This window comes from Platalea leucorodia, assembly GCF_965183815.1.
Source record: "Platalea leucorodia genome assembly, chromosome: 16".
In the NCBI taxonomy this organism is placed as follows: Eukaryota; Metazoa; Chordata; class Aves; order Pelecaniformes; family Threskiornithidae; genus Platalea; species Platalea leucorodia.
In genome coordinates, this window is record NC_138838.1 from 5621200 (window position 1) to 5643820 (window position 22621).

The window sequence follows — 22621 nt, forward strand, 5'->3', positions numbered from 1 at the left end:
TCACACAGCCCGTGATGTCAGAGCAACCATCCCCTGATTGTTTTGTTCTTACCAAACTTGTTTTTCAACAGAGAATCCAGGCCAGAACCTGAACAGACTATTTCAGGAAGTACCGAAACGAAGAAATGGGTCTGAAGGTACGTCACAGGCAGGTGTTTTTCTTTGCAGTCAATACCTAGGAAGTGGAGTGTGCTTTAGCTGTGTGTTTCCTTAAAACTGTGCAGTTTGATTCTGGCCTGGAATCTGATAGAAAAACAGACAGTAAGTATAAAACAAACCATGGGTTAGACGAACACTTTGCTTTTTCTAATTCTGCTGCTGCTGTACTAACGTAACCCTGTTTGGATACTTTTTCCACTCCCAACATCACTGCGTACGCAGATCAAAAGAGATAAGTGATAGAAGTGGCTTTATAAAATCATCAGATCTATTGAAATGCTCTCTTTGCTATTTTTGTGATTTTGGAGGGAGAAAGTTGCACAATTACATATAATCCAACATCAATCGGATAGAGCTTCTGCTCTAGATTTACTTCTTTCTTCTCATGGGGCTTATGTTGACAAATACACTTTAATACGCTGTTAAATTAGTGTGATACTTACTTCAATACGGTGTATGAAAAAGACAACAAGATAAGTGAACATCAGATCAATAAATTGTCACTGAAGAGGAAGTACAAACATTTCATTATAGATCAGTTGCAGAATTTTTTTTTAGTGAGACAAGATGAAGAAGAAAAAGCAAAAACAGGTACCCCAAAACTCTGTAGTTGTTTTGACCCCAGTCACAAATTATCTAGCTCCCTTACAAATGATAATCTCGTAATGAAAAATGCAGTTAAGTGCAGTAGCATTCACAGTCATAGTTTTCCCTCCTCTTCTTCCCCTTAGTGGTTAAAAAACACAAAACCAAACAAGCAAGTAATAGCTCTTAGCTGGAGAGTACTTCAAATGGTATCTGCGCTTAAATGACTGTTTCTCTTCATGTATTAACCTCTAGAAAGTTAAAAATTATTTTTATCTAGTTACTTTTTAATTCTGTTTTGGGCTGAATGTATACTCATCCTACCTTGCCTAGCAGCTGATGCAATTTTTAAGGTGATTCCTGATCTTATGTTTTTAGCTGTCTTCCTTTCCCCTCTGGTTCTTTACCCTTCTGTTTCCTCTCCCCCTCCAAAACAAAGAAAAGGAAAAAAATAGACCTATATGTGTTATCCTGGACAAGGAATATCTGACCACCTAGTTCTTCCTCTGATGATGTCAGTGTTCGCATCGTGCCAGTGCAGCTAGCGGGCAGGCTTTTGCACAGCGAGGATATTTTTCTTTATTAAGTATGTTCTTGGTGTTGTAAATGTTGGTAAAGGTCCTATGTAAACTTCCATCAGGTCATGCTGGTGGTATATCAGTATATGTTGCCTGTCTTTGTGTTAAAAAAACAGCTAAACAAATAAAAGTTTTCCTGGTGTCATTAGTTTTGTTTTCCTCTTCAGGTAATATAACCACAAGAATCCGAACCACAGAGACTGGCTCTGATGAAGCCATCAAATCCATTCTCGAACAAGCCAAAAGGGAGCTGCAAGTACAGAAAACAGGTACGGTCTCATTTTGTCTCTTGCTCCTTTTATTTCAGAATTTAATTAAAACAATTACCATGAGCTTTCTGGTCAGTTAATTATATTCTTAAAACCTTGAATGTAGGTTTGAAGAACTTTTTTTTTTTTTTTTAGTGGTGTTATTTCTGTTTATAAGGCAGCCCAAGTTAAGGTTACACGTGTCGCAGCTTGGCGGGGTCTCTGCTCAGTGCTCTGCCTGCTCTGCTCTGCCCTGCTCTCAGGGGAGCGACACTGGGAGATTTCTAAACACCTTTTTTCTCAAGTGCAGAGCTCTGCCGCATTTACGCCACTCCAGACCTGCAGGCAGTCACTCTGCAGGACGAACCTACCAAATCCTTTCTTCTACCACTTTGCTCCTTGAAAAGGGAATGGCTCCTGCTTTCTCTTGTCTTCTGTCTAACTCAGGCCCCAGGGGCACAACTGCATGCGAGAGGGAACCGAACGGCTTTGTCGGGGTGAAGGTCATGATCTAGCCAGCAATTACCAGTCACATAGTACCATCGTACTGTGGACATCATGTACTGAAATTCTAATATAGGCAAACTCAGTTCTAACTTTTATATGACTTTATTTTTGGATACGGAATGTATTTAGTGAATGAACTGGCAAATCCAAAAAGCATATCCTTTCCCAAAGCCATCATTAGTTTAACATCTTAGCCCGAGATACGTTTAATTTCTCATTGTATGCTGTCGTGTAGTTAACGTTTCTGTCTAATCCATAGTCCTCCCAACTTTCCAGCACTGCTAAAGGGCTAATGCTGAAGTAGAGAGTACTGTGCATTACTTCTGTTTCGTTTTCTAAAGTAAATACTGTTTCACAGTTTTGGATAGTTGTCTTTTAAATGAAAACTAAGCTAATCTCATGGCAAAATATAAAAGACTAGTTAATACACGATTTGAATAATATGACTTTATACAAGTAATGATTACATAGAGAAAAATGTGGGCTGTGTGCAGGAAACTGCAAGCACGTTGTTCAGTAGCATGTTTCAACTGAGAATCTCAGACTTCCTTTCAAATATTAATCCAGCCTCAAAACTCCCTATGAAACCAGTAGATAAAACAGAAGAGATGGTCCCACTGTCTTTTTTCCCATTCCTTAGCCTTTCACATATTTTATAGTGTATGACAGGGAGGAATGTAGGGAGGCAAATGCAGAAATGTATTCAGATGAGGCATAATATTACTAGAATAATACACAGCATGTTTCAAATCCTATTTTACTTTGAGGCCTCTTCCTGCAGTGTATGGGTTCCCTGTTACTATCTAGTGCTTCACTTTCCCCATTCTTTGTAGAGCAGCTTTGAGAGGAATTGGTTTTCAAGCAGGGGGGACCTCAGCGGAGACTAACTTAAATGGAAACAGATGCCACTGCAAAAACCTCCTGGCTCTGTAGAGATAATTCTACACCCACGTACCAATCTCTGCTCATCCCTGACTGCTGCAGCACAGCCACACGAGTCCTGGTTCACCACTGAAATACTGCATTTAGGTGTTCTCTCTTCTGAAGGCACCCGTGGCTCCATTCTAGGTCTTTGGATAAGGCAGAGTGATGGCTAGGCATCAGCCTGATTTTTGTAGAGCTGTTGATTTCAGTGGCTGGGACCAAGGAACAAGAAAAAACAGGAAGCAGGGGCATATTTAACTTGTTAAATGAAATAATGAAGTCTCTTACTAAAGTTCTTACTTTGTTGTAATTTGTGTGTTGTATTTCTGGAGTTAAAAGGACTCACCCTATTTATATTGTAAGAGGGTATTAATAGTCTGTCCAGGTGAATGCAGCTGTGTTCAGTTTTGAGTGTGTGTTACGATTCATTTGTGGAGATAGAGAGACATGAAAGGTTAAATAACTTTGTAAATAGAACTATAAAATGTTATTGAGCACTTGGGGTGGGGGAGGAAGAGGAGAAGGCTTGATTTTCAAAGGCATTTATTTGAAAATTTTTACAATGGTGGAAAACATGCAAGTAGTATTAGACTTCTGCAGTTGAGTCTGTGCGTGCAGATGTCCAGCACTTTGGCAACTATAAAAATTTTCCAGTGAAGAACTTTGGAAATCTTACCTTATTTTGAAAAGTGCAAATCTTTGCTTAGTGAAAACTCCTCCCTCCCATCCAGAAATGTATTGCAGCCCTTTTTCTGACAGGGAAATATTTACAGTAGCACGTGTTGAATATAAAGCATATTCCTCTGTTGCATTTAGTCTTTTGGTTGTTTTTCATAGCTGAGCCGGCTCAGCCGCCTTCTGCATCTAGCAGTGGCAATTCTGATGATGCTATTCGATCCATTCTGCAACAAGCCCGACGCGAAATGGAGGCACAGCAGGCTGCCCTTGAACCTGCCTTAAAAACACCACCTTTATCTCAAGCTGACATTTCTATCCTGTCCCCCAAACTAGTATCTACACCTGCAATGTCTTCGGTTTCCAGCTATTCTCCTTTGGCCATATCCCTGAAGAAACATTCATCTGTCACTGATTCCAGTATCTCTGCCTTGCAGAACCTCTCTGGGCTCAAAAAGGAGCCTCAGGAGGCACCTGTTTTAGAGCTTCATGGAATAAGTGATTCTGCCCAGGGTATGTTGAGGCATGTTAAAAATGAGTTGGGACGTGGTGGTGTTTGGAAGGACCATTGGTGGAATACTGTGCAGCATGAGAGAAGAAATACAGCTCTTCCTGAAGATATAAAAGTTGAGGAAGCCAGTGGTGGAAAAGAAAAGGTCAGCAATCAGACTAGGCCAGATCGTAGCCAGCTCCAAGGACCATCATCTTCAGAGTATTGGAAAGAGTGGCCAAACGCTGAATCTCCGTACTCCCAGAGTTCTGAATTGAGCATGACTGGGGCAAGTCGCAGTGAGACACCACAAAATAGCCCCCTCCCTTCATCCCCTATCGTGTCTTTGTCAAAGCCATCCAAACCTTCAGTTCCTCCACTGACACCCGAGCAGTATGAGATTTATATGTACCAGGAAGTGGATACGATAGAGCTAACGCGGCAGGTCAAAGAAAAGCTAGCAAAGAATGGCATCTGCCAAAGGATCTTTGGGGAAAAGGTAAAGAACTGGTTATATCTTGTTACACCAGTATTGTGAATGTGCGTTGTGCTCCTTTCGTTGGTACGGTGCTCAGTTTAACAGAGGGGGATATGCCACATATGTCTTATGGAAAAATGTTTTTGCTTCGTATGTTAACTATGTAAAAAAATAAGCTCACAAAGGAAAGTACTAGTTCTCCTGTGTTTTCTGAATTGTGTAGCTTTTTATACAAAGATTGGCTTCAGCCACGTGTAATTAGAAATGAGGCCCCCAAGTTTAGAAGCATTGAAAGCTGGAGCAAACATTATTGAGACTCAATATTTCATGCTTAATGTAATGAATTCATGGAATATTTGAGTAATACCATTGTCATGACTGGAGAGTCTTAAATTTGTTATAAGTGAAGATTATGGACACAAGAGCATTTTTCCTTTTCTTTAATATTTGGAAATGCGCACAAGGGTATTTAAACAAACACACGGAAAATCCCCTACCTCTCCTTAGTCTTAAGTCAGGAATTCACAGTCATTTCTTACACCTGGTGCTTGGTTATCTTAGTGTGCTTTCAGACATTTTTAAGCAATGTTTGATTACAGATCTGCAGTGCACGATAAGGCTTTCTGAAGTTCTCACGTTGTCGGCCCTAAGCATTGAACGCGTGGGATTTCGGGGGGGTCCCCAACCACCAGAACACACTTCCCAGGCTATAAGTGGTGGACATCTGGTGTTTCTTCTTCCTATAAAGAACTGGATCAATGTAATAGTATAATAGGAGCTGGCATCACGCTATTACCTTTTCACTAAGATGTAAAATGAAAAGCCTGACCTCTTGGGGTCATTAAAGATCCCATGGCAGCTTTCATTAAGTATGATTTTTTAACCCCTGTACCTGTGCTGAATTCCAGGCAAGTAATTGCGTTCTGCCTGTCTGAAATCCCCCCTTTGCTGCAGTCGGCTGTATTCTTAAATATTTACTTATGTGGAGCAGCCTTTACTACAGGTGAAAACACACATCGTTATAATTCATACCAAAAAAAATATCAACCAAATATAGGCCTAGTCTCAAAAGTCCCAATTATTTTTGTTTGAGAACAAAATACATGCCAATCATTTCCTGTTTTATCTGCCTGTGTGTGCCTGGACTCTGTGGTTTTCCTGCTAGAACTGATGAAAATATTTGACACAAAATATGAAAAGCATGCAAATCTTGTGCCATCCTTTTGCCGTTTGTGCTGCTGCTCCGTTCCTGCAGGAAAAAACCCATGCTCCAGAAGGAAACCACGGCAGGAGAAAAGCATTTCCATCAATTACCTACAGATGTAGTTTTGCAGTTTTACTAATTGTCCATATAAAAACAATTTGAGCGATATAGCAGTAAAGGAAACCAAAATGACTTAAATCACCCCCTTCCACATCAAATGTGTTAACGTGCCGTTCTTGGTTGCTTCACTTCAGGTATTGGGGCTGTCCCAAGGAAGTGTCAGTGACATGCTCTCCAGGCCAAAGCCATGGAGTAAATTGACCCAAAAAGGCCGAGAACCATTTATTCGTATGCAGCTCTGGTTGAATGGTGAGCTGGGACAGTGTGTCCTGCCTGCACAAGGGCAGCAACAAGGACAAGGTAATTAAAATTCCACTATGTTGTTTGAGTTGAGGAGGAGGAGATCTTTTTCTTTTTTTTTTTCTTTTTTTCTTTTTTTTTTTTTTTAATTTGACTTGTGCCCGGTGCCAGTCCAGGCGTTACTGGAAGTGGCAGCGTCCACCCTCTCAGCCCAGCCGGTCCCTAGGGGCAACGCGCTGGGAATGTTTACGAACGAAGCACTCGTTTATGCTTAATTGATAAGCACCAGTTATCAAGTTCCTAATTAGGATGATATTATCTAGGCATGAATACGATACGTAATTCAAAAAATTTTGGCCAAAGAGCTGGAAAATCTTGTGCGCTGTTTTCTAGGGTTGCATAGGGGATTTTTATTGTTCCTAGGAGAATATCGATTGCTTTCTCAGGAGGTGAGCTAGAAGAAATAAGCTTTAAAGGGGGAGTGCTGTGTTGCAATTACGCTTTTATTGTGGCTCTCTCTTATCCTAATACCTATTGATACAGAAAGGCCAGACTAGAGTTTGGCCTCAGTTGTACCCTTATAATGCCACTGACTTAAATGAGCAGCGTGCCCTTGCCGAGATAAGCGGTTTGCTATTTGTTGAGCCTGCTTACTGTTTAGTTTGTGGTTTGGCATCTCCTTTTATTGTTCCCTGATTTTCCTCTCCTCTCTTATCTAGTCCTTCACTCTGTGACATCATTACAGGATTCCCTACAGCAGGGATGTGCAAGCTCAGGTAATCAGCTGGTTTCAATGATTTGCTCTGAAATAATTCTCTGTGCTTTTGTTACGTTTCTTTTGCTTTGATGCCGAGAGGTTTCTCGTGTTTTCTTGTATCATACAGGAGACCCTTCAATTTTTTTATTAACACAGTTAATTCCTCATTCTCTCCTTGTTGCTATGGCAGATGTAGGGAGTACACATATTTAGCTGCATATATTAGGTAAAGAGACTCTGTCTGATCTTAGAGATCATTGGCTCTGTAGGTTTTTTTTTTACCATAGTTCAGCTTATCAACTTGACATGTGACAATGGCTGTAAAACAAGCCTTTCGTTTGTAATGTGATCTACATATTCCAGCTGCCTTACTCGCTGGCATATTTTTTTTCCACTTTCATTTGCACAAAATCTGCTTTGTTAATTTGAAGGTGGGGAAAAGACCACGTTATGTCTTTCTTTTTCAAGCTTCGTTAAATATTCCGAGCCAACCTTTTTTTCTCTCTCCCCTTTCCATTTGCAAAAAAGCAGATGCAGCAAAGATGAGTGTCAGAGAGAAGTGAATTGCTAAAGGTTTTATAAGATGGCCACAGTATAGGAAGGAGGCTGGAACAGAACAGCTGTGTTCCTGCTGTTGGATACCAAACTCTACCCACACAGACTTTTTACCCATGATTTGCTTCACTGACAGAAGCCACTCGGGCTGTTTTGTACTCTAGAAATGCCCTGCTCTGTACTTACAGTCAGTGCCCTGTATTGGAGAATTACTGCATTTCAGGATACAGAGAAGGATGGGTTGTGCTCTTCTTCCACCTTTCTGCCATTCTGAAACACTCTTCTTTTTCTGGAGCTTGCTGGGTTTATTCTGAATATCCCAACCAAGCTGCTTTTTCTCTCTACTGGGAAACTATTTTGCATTCTAAAAGATTTTACTAGAAGAAAATCTGTGATGATATGCAGTCCACGTTTTTCTTAAGAAGAACAGTTGAAAATAAATAGATAAAAGCAAAAAAAAAAAAAAAAGCCCCTGGTAAAAACAAGCCATGAAAACAAAGCCAAAATGGGAAAAAATTATTTGCAATCATAGGGCTATTGTTACTTATAGCCAAGCATTTAGTGAACATGGAAATTTCCTGCTACGTTTTATACGCTGCTGTTCATTAAAATCGTGCCATTGACTACTTTTTTGTAGCATCAATACTATGCAAGAGTAAGTGTTACAGTTATAAATGCCTAAGACAGCATGGAAAATATGAGTAATTAATTGTAGCCATTTTAAGAGGAATTTGAAATCAGAGGAGCTGGGAAAAGGCTGCATTGTTATTGCTAATCATCATATTTATGACTAACTGTAATTATAAAAGATTGAAAGACAAGCCCATAGTATTAAAATCCAACCACCTTATGGATTCCCATGAGGATTGCTGGTAGCTGAAAGTGATTTCCTTCAGGAAGTTCAGTTTTGCTGCCGTGATATTTTGCTCCCCTCCCACACTCCCAAATCTCGTTTGTCAGTTCCTGCCCTTGAGCTAATATTTTGTGAGGCGACACGTTCCTATCAGCTAATAAAATCATATTATTGATGATCGCCCTCCTTCTTTCCTTAAAGCAGACTTACAAATGAGAAAATGGGCTCGTGCCCTTTTCTTCCTCCTTTCCGATGATTAAAAATAAAATTGTTGTACAAGACGTTCTTTTCTTGGTGCCTTTCTCTGTGTAAAGGAATAAGGAAGGTTGTGACACCACGCAGAACAAAAGAGCGAAACCAAGTTATTTGAATGAGGAAGGGCAGTTTGGTAATTTTCTTTTATTAGCAGCTGTTCTGTAATTAAAAGCGCAGCAAACAGTTTGGAAAAGGTAATAATAATTATGCATTTGTGAAAGATCCTCCACTCCAGGGCAGGAAAAAAAAAAGACAGCTCCAATTTTCTGTTGTTCTGAGACATTTCCCAGGAAAATCAAGGCAGAAAAGGTTACATACTTGTAATTTTAAAACAGAAATTAATCAGAACAATTTTGAAATGAGAAAAGGTCTGGAGCCTTTTCCATGTAATATAATTGGCTTGGAACTTGTTGAATGCATGAAGGGAAAGAAGTGAAATTAAACTAATACATTCAGTGGCTCCTGAGTGCTTTGCCAAGAAGGTCTTCAGTGTACAGAGTGTCAACATGCATAGTAACGTCTCAAACTTTTATTAGCTGTGAGTATTTTCATTACCGTTTGGCACTGTTCTATCAAACTAGCAAGATTTTTCTGGATTTCTGACCCAGTTAGTTACACTTCTAGATCATAAGGTTTTGATTAACACCTCATTTATGAAAATCTGTTCTTTTGTCCAGTAATTTTCCATTGTCACACGTGGACAGATGGACCCATCAGTCTTTTACATGTTGGAATGAATGGATAAGCATTTTATATATACATATGTGTGTGTGTGTGTGTGCATATATTTTTTTTTTTTTTTGAGATAGCAAAGAAAAGCGAGGCTTGATTTTCTTCTTTGAAAGCTATATTTATGAATTTTGAAAAAACACAGTCTATACCAAAATTACAACCAGGTATATATTTGTATTTTCTGCCTGTGACCTTTCATCAAGGCTTTGGTGATTTTGTGCAAGTTTCAGTGAACGTGTTTTACACAAAAATGGTGTCTGTACCCTAGGTGGTCAAAAATAGTATTGCTGTGCCTTTTCTAACATTTTTTCTGTGTATTTCTTTCCACCTAAATGCTCTAATGCCCTTGGGTAAATCTGCCTTTTTAATGATTTATGTGTCAAAAGCATGGACCAAATCACATGGAAAAAAAAGTTGAATTAGTGTCACCCAACTGCATCAGCATTTTTTCATGATGAATTTGGCCCTTATTTAGTTGCATTACCGATGATCAGAGCTGGGTTGGGTTTGGACAGTAGCCATGTGCCAGAAGAAGGTTTATGTGCTTGGATATTTTTCTAAATACTTGTACTGTATATAGCTCTTATTAGTTTGTTTTATTTTGGGGTCTTATGTCTTTATTGAGCATCTATATGACATTAAGACAAAGTTTCTTTTTTGGTGCTGTTGATTTCATAGCTACTCCAGGAAAGCTGAATTTTTATTCACTTTTGTATTTATCCTCTGTGAAGGGCATACATATACTCTCTCTATACTACATTAAAGACTTGCAAATACTCAGTGGGAAAAAGACGTGCCTTTTTGGTATGTGTTTCTGTAAGGGTCGTCTTATGACCTAATGTGGAAATCTTCATTTGCCGATACAGCTGCGGGTGATCTCAGGGGATTTTGAATTTCCCTTTTGTTTGTCTTCCTTTCTGGGTATCATCCATCATTCCTAACCTCATGCTGCTTAGCAATAGTAACACTCATGGGAGTTGAAGAAAGGATTATAGCAGCATAAAATGGGGAGCTAATCAGAGCTTGTTTCAAAATCAGAATCTAGCTTGAGATAATTGCATATTATCTGGTGATTTAAAAACCCAAGATCTACTGTATTTAGATCAACTAAAATATGCATGAAAGCTTTATTTTCAAAATAAAACATTTGTAACAACAGGGAGATTACGTCTCATCATCCCTTGGGAAAGAAAATCTGAAAAAAAGATCAAAATGCAAACTCTGGTTTACGGTAGTTATGATATTAACAGACATATTGTGGAATGATGACAAACCCAGGTACCCATTATATTTTTATTTATGCAATACATATTCCTGTAATATTTTTCAGTACAGAAGCTGCTGAGCGGGCAGGTAGTTACCTGTGTACTGGGTAGATCTTCCCATTTACCTAATAACAGAAGGATGCTGTCACATTGCCTACTCTGAGAGAAACAAAGTGGGGAAAGGGTGTGTTTCAGGCTCGCAATCCATGTTCAGGGTTACCATCCTGATGCACTTACGGGAAGAGCTCACTAGCCACATGGTGGCAATGGAGACGCTCTTACCCCCCATTTCTCCATGGTTCATGAGTATTTCTTCCATTGTGCTGTTTTGTTTTGGACGGGCAGAGCTGTCCGAGATGGTGCTCCAGAGCACGACTGGGATTAGCACGCGGAGAGCTGAATCCTTAGTACCTTGAGATCGCACAAGTGATCAGTCCAGTGATGCTGACGGATCTTCCCAAATTTGAGCTAGTTTTTGTCATTGAATCAAAAAGAAGAGAGGGATTGTTTTGCAGTCATTTGCTGGCATTCCAGATCAATAAAATTGTATGACGTGAAATGTTAGTGGTTAATGTAGTCTATAAAATGGAAGAGAAGGGAGATCACATGGCTTTTAATAGCTGAGTAGTTGGACTCCAAGAATTTCTTGCATAGATGGTTTATGTTTGATGACCAATTTTTGAGTCTTTGTATTTGGTTGAGAAGGTTGTCCCCTTTTGTGCTAGGCGCAAATCCATTTTGGAAGTTTGGAGCTGAACAAGTAAGTCGGCAAACCAGTTATCTTCACGCTAACCCTGAAGCACGCTGGCGCGTATTGGTGGAGTTTCCACATTCTTTCTGTGTGGCTTGAGATTGCGGCTCTGAAGCAGTTGGCCGTGGCTGTCTTGATTTCAAACCATAGGATATCAGTTGGCTCCTCATAAGGGCAGCTGTTGTAGTCTGTCTGTAATGTGTGTGATCATATTCTGTGCCATTTCCCTGACATTTGGACCATGAAAAACTTCCTGGCAGCCTTTCTGGTATCAATAAAGCTGGGAGAATCGCTGTCAAGGCACCTTACTGGGACCTGGGAATGCAGCGTGAAGTCAGTGTTTCAAGTTTGTTCTTAATATAATATTGGCTCTCATTGCTAGCCATCATCTGGTCATTTCTGCCTCTTGCCTGGGTCTGCCCTGCCCAGGCAGTCTTGCATGTCCATAGTCCTTTGTCCATCAGTGGTGCTTTGCAATAGTCGGTATTTGTAGAGAAATTCCTGTCCTAGTTGTATTCTTTTCTGTCCGTTGAACCACCCGGTGATTAAACTTGCAGAAGACGACTCCATCCTCATTGTGGTCATAGCTCTACTGTTACTAAAGTGCTAAAGTAAAATCTATAATCATAGAGTGAACAGTATTTTCCAGGCAGATATTCCTTGCGGCTGAATTACAATGACAAAGCACCAACACACTTTTCATATTAATATGGCAAAGAGGAGACTCAGGCTGGATTCTGAAGACAAATTTAATTCACTCTGAAGTGCGGTTATGGGTTCGTAGCGTTCGTTTTGGAGAAGTTACCCAGTCAAGTTGCAGCTATGTTTTATTTCTGTGGTTAATTCAGGAATGTGGGTCCTTTACGCTCACTCCCCTTTGGTGTGCGGGAAGAGGTCTCCAAGCAAGGAGCTCGTGTGCAGCTCTGCAGTAGCATTCAGCCAGGCACACTAATGCCTCATTCTCAAAGTCTTCATTTTTAAAAACTAGAATTAATGAATGAATATATTTTTTTAAGCTGTATGAAAAAAGAAACTTTCCTGACCTTTATTGCTGCTGCGCTTCTCAGGTAGTTTATTAGGAGTACCAGTTAGCATAATAGTTGCTAAAAAGTGGAAGTAGTTTGTGAATATGTGCTTCCACTGTAACTTCAGCATCAATCTGAGCGTGTAACGTCCCTGCACTCTCTTCAGGCCTTGTTTAAAAGAAACCATGGCTGTTGAATATTAGAGCTCTGTAAATTCTACTGTTCATCACTTTATTACTTATTACTTCATTTCATTAATTACCAGCATTTTCTTTTCCCTCTGCTTGTGCATTTGGAGATGAGCAGCCTCCTTTGGGGAGGGGGCCCACATTACCTATGCGCTTCCAGGCGCAGGGGGCTTCTCCTTGCCAGCTGCTAACCTCAGAGGAGCTGGGTGGAAAATGATGAGCTGATCCGTTAGAAAGCCAAATATAAAAATAACTGGAGCAGCACTGAAATGCAAGCAAGGCCGTCGCAGTCATGCTGTGGCGCGGGAAGGCCAGGCGGCTCCGGGGGGGTCAGGAGCCGGGGTGATGGCCGGGATCTGTCCCCCGTGGGCTGGCAGCTGCAGAAGAGGTCGGAAAGGCTCTTCTCCGAAGGGAGCAGATATTTTTCTGTTTGGTAATAGGAGGCTCTGGCAGCTGGCAGAAGCTCATGTTGGTCTTCTGGTTGCTTGTGGGAAAAGGAGGGGGCTGCAGGTCCAGCACCTGTGGCCACGTGGCTGCCACCGGTGAGATGGAGATAGCCATCGCGCCCTTGGCCATCCCCGGGCAACAGCCCAACCACTGCTCAGCAAATTACAAAATGCTCCTCTGCTGGATGAAAATTACCTTGCTTTCAATTCAAAGAACAGATAATGGGGCTATTTTCCTCCCAAAATACTGGAAAAAAGGTGCGCAAGCACCGAACGCACAGGTTGTTATTCCCATCTTATAATGGGGATGGAGCTACGAGGCAGCTGTCTTCTCCATCAAGTAGCTCTGAAACAGGGAAATAAACAGCCTGTTAGACTCTAACAATAAAATCCTGATTATAGAGTTATATATTACTTGATAGCAAATCATTCCCAAGAAGAAAAAAAAAAGAAAATTACTAGAAAATTAATGCCTTCTAAGTTACCTTCTAGCCTGTCTTTTGCATTAGGGTGCGAGAAAAACTGATGAATTTGTCTCACCTAGTTTGATGCGTATTGGGGGGTTTTAAATTTGCCAGCAGCCATCCAGAGAAACAGCAAATGGAAGAATCCAATGATTATTTTAAATCTGATGAGAAACACAACTTGCATTGAAAACAAAGCAAAGTAGGTTTGAGATCAAATTTAAATAAAAGTGAAAATAGAAAAATATCCAATTAAAAAGCTTAATGAAAGGAGAAAATATAATGACAACAAGCAATGTAAGGTAGGCCTGATAGTACACGTCCCATGTTTATACCTGTCAAAGATATTGCTGATGGCAACTTAAAAGATACTCATTTCTTTGGCTGTGTCTATAATGCCCTGTAGTGGGGTTGAAAAGAGTAACTGTTCCCCGGAGTAATTTGGGCGCTGTTTGATAGTATTGATTGGCAAAACCTGAGCTTGACAAACTCTCCCCGTGTTGCCGGCAGTGCTCAGGGTCTCTCCGATGAGGCCGTCCCAGGGCAGTAAGCTGCTTTGGAGAGTAACGTTGTCCTTGCGAGGTGTTCGCCAGCTCTCCTCCCAGGTAGCCTGGCCAAAACATCCTTCTCTATCATGCGGTGCGAGGTGGGCCCCTCTGGTGTCTTCTCCTGAGACATCCCCCTTTCCCTTTTGCTTGCCGAAGGGAGGTTGGGATGGCTGCGGAGACGGGAGCTGCCCCCTCCGGCTCCTCTCCGCCCGGTTTGCAGACACGAAGGAGGTGTGAGATGAGCTGCAGTGTAACTACGGCTGTGTTTTATGTTTGTTTCTCTCTTTTACCCCTCTGGAACTTGGGTCCTAAAAATAGTGCAAGTTTGAACTGGCAGATGTTTCATTTGTCCTTTACGAGAGGACCAAAATTAGCCTCTCATTTGGCACCTAAATAAAGCAGCTTAACTGCCTTTATGCGAACTTTGCAATTACTGTCTATTGAAGTTGCAACATTTTGTTGTGTTTGATGGGGAAGGGTATTATGTAAGCAATACCAGCACCTAAAAAGCCACCAGACCTTGAAAGGGAGAGGACGAACAAGAACGAGCCCAACTGTTTTGTTTTGGGGTTTGGGTTTGTTTGGCTTTTTTTCCTTTTTTTTTTTTTTTTTTTTTTTTACTTTTTCGGATCTGAGGCGGGTGGGTTTTTTTCCTAATGAAGGTTTCATTTTAAAAAAAGCAAAAGTAACTTGGAAATGCTCAGAGAGCTGTCTATTGCAAAGGTAAAAAAAAAATCCAATAAAAGGACAGCAATGGTTTCTCTAATTTTCAGAGAAAAATCTGCACAGAATGCCTGAAGCTGGGTTAGCAGTGGGACTCCCCAGGGGCAACAGAAAGATGTTATAATCAATTACCACATCATAACACTGATGTATGATAATTACTGAGTGTTCCTCCTGAGATAGTGCAGCATTTGGCTGGGATGCGGCTCTTTCATGGTCCACTGCCTGATTAATATGCAAATAATAGGCTGATTGCATGATGAATGCAGAAAATGAGTTCGCTGATAACGTGAGCACCGAAGCGGGAAGATGATAAATTACTTTTACTGACTGTCCTACATTAAGTACCCTTTCTCAACAATTTTATCACAAATTAAGTAAAGCAGTATGGAGAGATTATGAGGATGTGTAAAATAATGTACCTTAATAGCTTTTATAATATTGTTGCGTACAATGTAAATGTCATTTTGTTTCAGTACTTTAGCCAGTACTCCTCCCGAAGAGGAGTGCATTTAGTACAGCAATGTTCAGGGTCACTCTTCTTCGACTGCTTTCTTCTAAGATGAAGCACAACCCACTGTGCTGCAGATATTAGATAGGACTCCTCTGCTGGGGAAGGCAGGCAGTCATTAGCCTCGGATCCATCCCGTATGTATCTTGCCCATAGCAAATGAACGTCCGCATTGTTTAGTGGGGGAGATATATTTAAATGCAGTGCACAGTGCACATATGCATTCTGCTTCATACTCTTGTCTGGAGCAGAGAAGAGGTTAAAATCTCGAAGGAGGATATGGAAATACCTTCACACTCAGGCTTAGGACAGAGGAGGACAACAAACAGTCATAAACATGGTAACATGTTAAAGTTAGTCTCTAATCACAAGGTCAGCAAGTCAACAAAGACACCATAAACGGCAGCAGAACCTCTGAAAGCTCTAACTGTTTTTTCCAAAAGGTATTGTGCACGCATTTATTTTGATTAGACTAAAAATATAACTATGTGGGGTTGTGGCACCTTGATTGATTGCTTTCATGACATAATTGTTTTAATATTCAGAAAATCCTTAATAAAGTTTCTGCACACAAGCTGTTTTAATAATAAGGTTATTGAAAATATTTTCCAGCAGTTATTTCTAAATATTGACTTCTGACTAAGTTACGGAAACACAGAAAAATCTGAATATTAAATAAAGATTAGCAGAGTAGAGCAATGTCTTTTAAAGCAGCCATGATTTTGCCATTAATCACCTAATTTAAAATCTGATTTCTTTTTAGAAAGCGATTTTTAATTGTTTAAAGGTGATAAGTAAAAACAAAAAATTATCATTCAGCACTCTTCAATGCAAAGACCCTTCTTTTGGTTCAAGAAGCTAGGCGTGAGGAGGCAGGCATTTGAGGAGATTGTCCCTGCGTGCTTGCTGTGGTGTGTACCTCTTCCATGGACATCCGCTTTTGGCCAGTGAGACCGGGAAAGGATTTGGGGCTGTTGGCCTGACCTGAGCATTGCTCTGATGTTTCAGAGTCTGTCGCTACATCCAGCTAAAAGAATTCCCAAGTTGCGTTTTTTCCCCCTTCATTCGTTGTAAAATAGCACTTAAAATCATGTCTGTATAGAGACCTTATGCTTCCCTGTAGGCCATTGCAAAAGTGTGCCTTAATGCTTCTTGTCTGAGAGTTTTATCAGGTGGTGCGGTTGTGTCAGGGGTTGGTGTGTCTGTTCCAATGTCCGATAGATCTCAGTGCAACTTTTCATTTTAATTGATTAGCTCCTGTTGTATCCTTCTGCACAAGATTCCGGACATCCTGGGTGTTCAGACTGCCCTTGCTAGCGACCTGTACTCCCCATCCGAGCCCGTCCACGCCACAGCGGACAGCCAAGCACCAGAGCCCTCCTGGTAGAAGGAGGGCGTAGTAGAAGTTTGATGGTTTGAGTTTATTCAGCCTTACAGTTGTCCAGCTCTCTGCAACGTTGCTGAGCCATTCCTCCTGTACGAGTACCTGGATTTGCCTCCCCACAGCATGGTGCATGTATTGAGCAGAGCAGAACTTTTCAGCTGTTGCGGCATTTTGCATCAGTGGGGCACGAATACGCCTCTCAGAGAGCGATAAGGCACTCGCTGATGCAAGATGTGGCCTCGAGGGATGTGTGTAAAGGGCTGCAAGTGTTCACCAGCCAGGGCATCCAGTGATGCCTTCTTGCAGCAGCCAGAGAAAGGGGGGTGAGACCCAGGTGATGGCACTGGCGTACTCCATGTGGCAAAGGCTTTGGAAGAGGCAGGTGCAGGGAGGAAGATCTGACCTTGTGAGCTGAGCAGGATGGTCCCCTGCCCTGGTTCCTTGCTGCACGCTGTCCAGAGCGAGCAGGCATAGATCCCACGGACATGCCTCTGCTTGGTTATAAAGCTGGCTGGATGACCCTGGGCACAGGGTGTTCTTCAGTTGTCGTTCCGCGAGCAACATTTAACTCGCAAGGCTGCACTAGGGCTTTCTTCATTATGCTAACGCTGCGGCTGGCATAAAAAAAATCCATTTGCTAATGGGCTTGCACTGCAAATGAGATCAGGAAAGAGATCCAGAGTCCTGTTCTTAATCCTTTCCACCCGTACTGGGTTGCAGGTGTGTGGCAGCGGGCAGCTATTTTTCAAATCTGGTTCAGAGATTTGGTTCCCCCAACCACGTGGGACAGCGCTGTTGTGGTTCAGTGTCAGGCAAAAATGGAGGTAAAGGATGGAGCCAGGACAGAAATGCCTTAAACTGATATTGATGCCAGTTCTTGGCTATGAGAAGCTGCAGTCTTAATGTAGGTTTGGGCCCAATAGTGGGATTTCCAAAACTGTCTGAGGCATTTGTGGTTGCGGATTCATTGAAAGGAGAATTGGTTGCCTAACTTCTCTAAGTACTTTTAAATGTCCAGCTGTAAATCTCTCTTCATGAGTCTATCGCCAGCTCCCATCTTACTTGCTCTTTTTTGAACTTCATCTGATTTTTCCAGCTTCTTCTTGTTTCTAGAATGGCTGAAAACATACTTTTTTTATACAAGCACAAAGCTAACATAATTATTGAAAATGCAACATAAAATTGCAGCAAAACATTGTAATCCTTTAACAATACTGAGGAGCAGTTTTTTTCAAGTACTTCTAACATTTGCCTTCATCATTCAGATAGTTTTAAGTGCTCCTGTCATTTAACATATACTCATGCAGAATGGGGACCTTGCTTTTTAGTATTGCCCCAGTAATTTCAGAGTTAACCAAAGCTGGTTTCCTCCCCTTTCAGTGCAGACATGCATACATCTGCACGCTTTCCTAAAGGGGTTTTCTTTTGATCCCTCCCCCCATCCACATAAAATTTCCCTCTGAGCCAAGACCCAAAATAACATTTTCCCCAAAGTTATAACATTTGCAAAACAAACAAACAAACAAAATCTCCATGGTCATAGTGGAAATCTATAGTCGTAACTATAGCAAGCGCTTGCAACTCTAACTGCACGTACCTACATACTTTACATCATTATATGTGCCTGCTGTAGGGAGGTTTGTGTACTCCCTACATATAACTGTGGGAGTTTATAACTGTAGGGAGGATCTTCTTTTCATAAGCCACATTAATTTGCAAATTGCGAATAGGCAAGGTTCACTCACTTAAAGTAAATCCACCAAAACCACTACTTGTGAGAAAGCGTTCAGCTTTCACGGGTATTTTCTTTTCGTTAGTCAGAAGAGGGTGTATTGCAGTGCTGTTCCACAAACGCACTCCAGCACTGTTAGCAAGGAGAGTTGTTATGGTGCTTTAGAAGGTCCCGCAAAGACAGCCGTTGCTAAAGGTAAAATCAGATGGAAGGTCGGAGTGCAAAAATCTCTCCCTGAAATTTTCAGACCCTTGGAAGGAGAATAACATGGTTGTCCTCAGGATGTTGCTATTGATCAGCTGCGTGATCAGGTCCTGATTCTCAGGACAACATACCCTGGTTTTTGGTCTACAAATTAGGTAGAATGGGCAGCCTAATCATCGGGGGAAAACAGAAATTAATCCAGTCCCAGTAGGAGACACTTTGATCTCGGGCAACCTGCCAAGTCTGTTGTTGTCCATTAACTCATCTGCACGAGGAGGTAAATGCAGGCCCTGAAGTAGCAAATGCTCTTTTAAGAGGTTGCCGAGAAATCTCCTGTCCACATTTGTCTGCTTTCATCTTCCCTACTAATTTGCCGTAAAGGGAATGAGCAGAGCGCGGGATGCTTCGTTGCCTCCCTGCTCCGCTGTGCGCAGGACGTGGCGATTCTCGCTGGTCCTCGATGAGGAACTTGGAATTTGACTAGTTTGGCAGAGACCTGAAGCCTGAGCTTTGGACATTACGAAAAGTGGTGCATCAAACCAAGCGCCAGTTAAATCATGTTTGGGTTCTTGTCGGAATGTCACAAAGTACCCTGTCATTTTGTTTTAGCAACTTGTCCTTCCAAATGCACAGTTCGCCTTATGGCATGCCAGCAGTAAAAATGTCACTTACAATAATTACTTTTTGGTGAAAATGCTTGCTGACTTCCTACCTTCAAGCTGTTTTTTACACAGTGGGGAGATAATAAGAAATGACTTTATCCTGACTGCTCAAATGAACACTAAATGGAATTTAGGTTATTATTACTGCAGATAGAAGACTGTGTATTGAAATTTAAATAGTGGATCAGATAAACTACAGAGATTTGTCTCTGAAAATTATAGTGGATCTGCTTTTTCAATCCACTTTGCTCTGAAACTTAAGGCAGCTGTTGTCTGCCTGCTGTCTTTAGAATATAATATTTTTCATAATCCTTTTAGAGGCCCCTGAATACCTTCTGTCTTTTGCATGGTCTTCCTCATCTTCTCCATGTTCTGTACCTCGTTCCCCGTGAGTCTTTTTGCAGCTTATTAGCTAAGCTTGTGTTAGCAGCAAAGGTTGGGCAGTTTATTCTCCCAGCAGTTCCTGAGCTGCAGAAGTACAGAGCGCTCTTTAGAGGCAGGCAGGTATGCTGGGAGGAGAGGCTCGGTGCCTTGAGCTTGTGTTTTATGCGCTGCGAATTCAGATGCTCTTGTTCAAATCTTTCCTCTGAACTTTAGATTTACAAATGGGCATAAAGTCAGTTTGTTGCCGTGGCTGTAGGAGTTGAGGCAGGGTCTGAGCAAAAGTGGCAAACCTGCAGCTCTCAAAATGTGTGCAAGAAATTTCTCTGGAGGAACCAGCCCGTGCTGGCAGACAGCAGCGCGATGCCTCTGGGACTGGTGAGACCGGATCCATGTCTCAACACTGCTCCATCATCCAGATACCTCTGGTGAGGGGGATACATCCGGGACTGGTGTCAGGTCCTGTAGGCGTCTGTGATTTTCTGGGGAGGTTGTAGCAGGCGTCACCTGCAAGTCTTTGCGTCTGAGGTGTCCTGAGCTTCAGAAAGAGCATCCAGCTGAAGTGTGCAGTGGATCTGAGCTATGCCGCTGCTTTTGTATGGAGGGCCATGTTAGATTACTTCCTATGGTTGGAAGAGTTCCTGTACATCACAAAAATGGTCCTTCTTGACCAGTGCCCTGCAGTTTTGCAGAATATAATTAAACGTCTCTGACTGCTGAGTTCATGCAGCTTAGCAGGTGATGCTCAGGAGTGCTGCAGGAGGGGAGCCCCATGCAGCCTATGGTTCATTATACCCTGTAGGGATTTTGTCACGTTATGGTGGCAGAACATGATCAGACCTCATAGAGGAATGTGTCAGGCTGATACTGAGTTGGGGAAAGTGTTTCCAGGTAATTTGCAGGCCACTGGTGGGATAATCATAGTCCAAAATGTTCTACAGCCAGTGTTCAAGCAATTCAGGACGCAGGATCCAGTATTGGGGACTTGACCCCAGCTGGGGGTGGGAAATCTTGTACTTGGGAGAGGAATAAGAAAATCTAATGTTAAGTTCAGGAAAACCGCCGTAACCATGAACTGAGACTGGAGCTCCGTTTTCAGACTTTCTCACATTTTCCAAAACACCATCATGATGGAAGCTATGGGAAAGGTATAGAGGATGGATGGGACCAAAGCATCATTCGGCTTCATCCATTGTGCTAAGGAATGCAAGACCACAAAAGATTTTCTGTGTTCATAACATTAAGGCAAGGTCAATTTGTTATGGTTCTCAACCAGTTTTGTAAACTGCTCAGACAGACACTGGTCCTATATGCTAAAATGTTTGCAAAGTTTGTTTAGTTTCTTTACTGATAACTACTAAGGGGTGGGGAGGGGAATGAGCAAGCTGTGATGATGGTTTGGGGTTTTGTTGCAGTAAGATGGCATTCAAGCAGCAATTTTATATTGGGAAAATAGTATTTAAAAAGAAGACAGAAGCTATTTGTATAATGTTGACTTTTTTCCCATTCGTTTATATATCTTCATTTTAGATTACGCATCCCTCTCTAGTATTGTAGTAGAAAAAAACAAAACTGAAGAATTTCCTGACTTAATAATAAGGACGACGTGTTCTGCCAGGAGTGATGTGTTCCCAACTGTGGCTTTCAGGCATTCGCAAACTGCATCAGATGTATTTGTCTTTATGAAGACATATTTGCCTTCAAAGACTTGAATGCTCACCTTCACTGTATGGTCATCGCTCTCTCTTAGCTGTTCTCATCAACTGTGAAATAGCCAGTGTTGGTGTTTCAGTTGTCTTCGTGTTTTAGCTATGACTGGAGGCCAGTTGCACTTGCCAAATATTTCAGATTGCTGGCCCATTTATGCAGGCATCACTTTCTAGTACTTGATTTGCATTTGGTTATTATTTTCTATGGCGCATATTTGAATGTGCTTTTAAAAATTGGTTGGAAGTGCCTAACTTCCCTGTGCCCCAGACGTATATTTTGAATTAATAGTGTAAAAAGTACATGGTAGAGTCCTTTCGTGACTCAGTTATACTTGCAGCTTTAGAAGATTTGGATCACTTAAATGCATTTATGGTGTATTTGAATCTTTAATGACGTTTGTCAACATCGACCTGTAATTGTGCAAAAGTTACAGCAGTTTCCCGGCCATTTAAAATTTTCATGTTGAACTGTATCTTCATCACATGCTTGGGACCTAACGGACACCATCTTCCCACCAAGTTACTTTGCGGAGACCCTGTTTCCTCCATCCTCTATAAAGCGCAGGGCATGGCTGATGTCTGGCTACCTGAGACTTAAAAAAATCCCAGCTTCTGCAATGACCTCGTCCCTGGTGATGCTCGTGATCTCTCCAGCTCTTTACTTCTAGCACCTTATTTTTGAAGCTTTGGGGCTTTTGCTTCAGCTTTTAAACTGGATACAGGCTGTTGGAAAGCAAAATGCAACACCCGTTTGGTACAGCAAAGTTTATCCTGAATTTATTAAAGTAACATCATCAATAAATGGTGGCCATGGGGTTTGCAGGTTGTACAGCCTACTGTAAGGCAGTTTTACGCTCATTTTGACAAAATGATCTCTTCCTCGCTAAATACAAACGTGTAAACGTTCAGTGAATATCCCTTATTCACCAGTAAGAAACTGGATCACTCTTAAGTTAGTGCTATTCTGGGGTTAAAAAAGCAGAACACGTTTTAAAGAAATAAGCTTTCAGTATATTATTTTCATTGGAAATGTTCAATTGCTACTTTTGAAATCTTAATATGTATTTTTTCAGATGTCCTGAATTTGTTTCTTTGTCCTGTGAGGAACTTGAGAGAAATGAATACAGACAAATTATTTCATAAAACATGCGAAATGGCTGTGGATTGACAGTTAAATCTGTAATAGTGAATACATTCAATTTTCCCCTTTGTTCTGTCAGCAGTCACTTGTACTCTAAATGTCTATTTAATTTTTTAAGTAGATTAAC

General features: G+C 41.4%; 1 protein-coding gene across 5 annotated transcripts in view; it reads left to right on the forward strand.

Moving 5' to 3' along the window:
* CUX1 (cut like homeobox 1) overlaps positions 1-22621 on the forward strand; it is a 282207-nt gene that overhangs the window by 208161 nt on the left and 51425 nt on the right. For 2 of the 5 annotated variants that reach the window (XM_082328020.1, XM_082328023.1), the window contains exons 16-20: positions 72-137; positions 1490-1591; positions 3839-4665; positions 6103-6268; positions 6928-6984. The exons of 1 other annotated variant lie outside the window; for it this stretch is intronic. In XM_082328020.1, the coding sequence (XP_082184146.1) occupies positions 72-137; positions 1490-1591; positions 3839-4665; positions 6103-6268; positions 6928-6984 (1218 nt within the window). The remainder of the gene's footprint in view (positions 1-71; positions 138-1489; positions 1592-3838; positions 4666-6102; positions 6269-6927; positions 6985-22621) is intronic. 2 more of the 5 variants (XM_082328021.1, XM_082328022.1) reach the window with 2 other exon arrangements.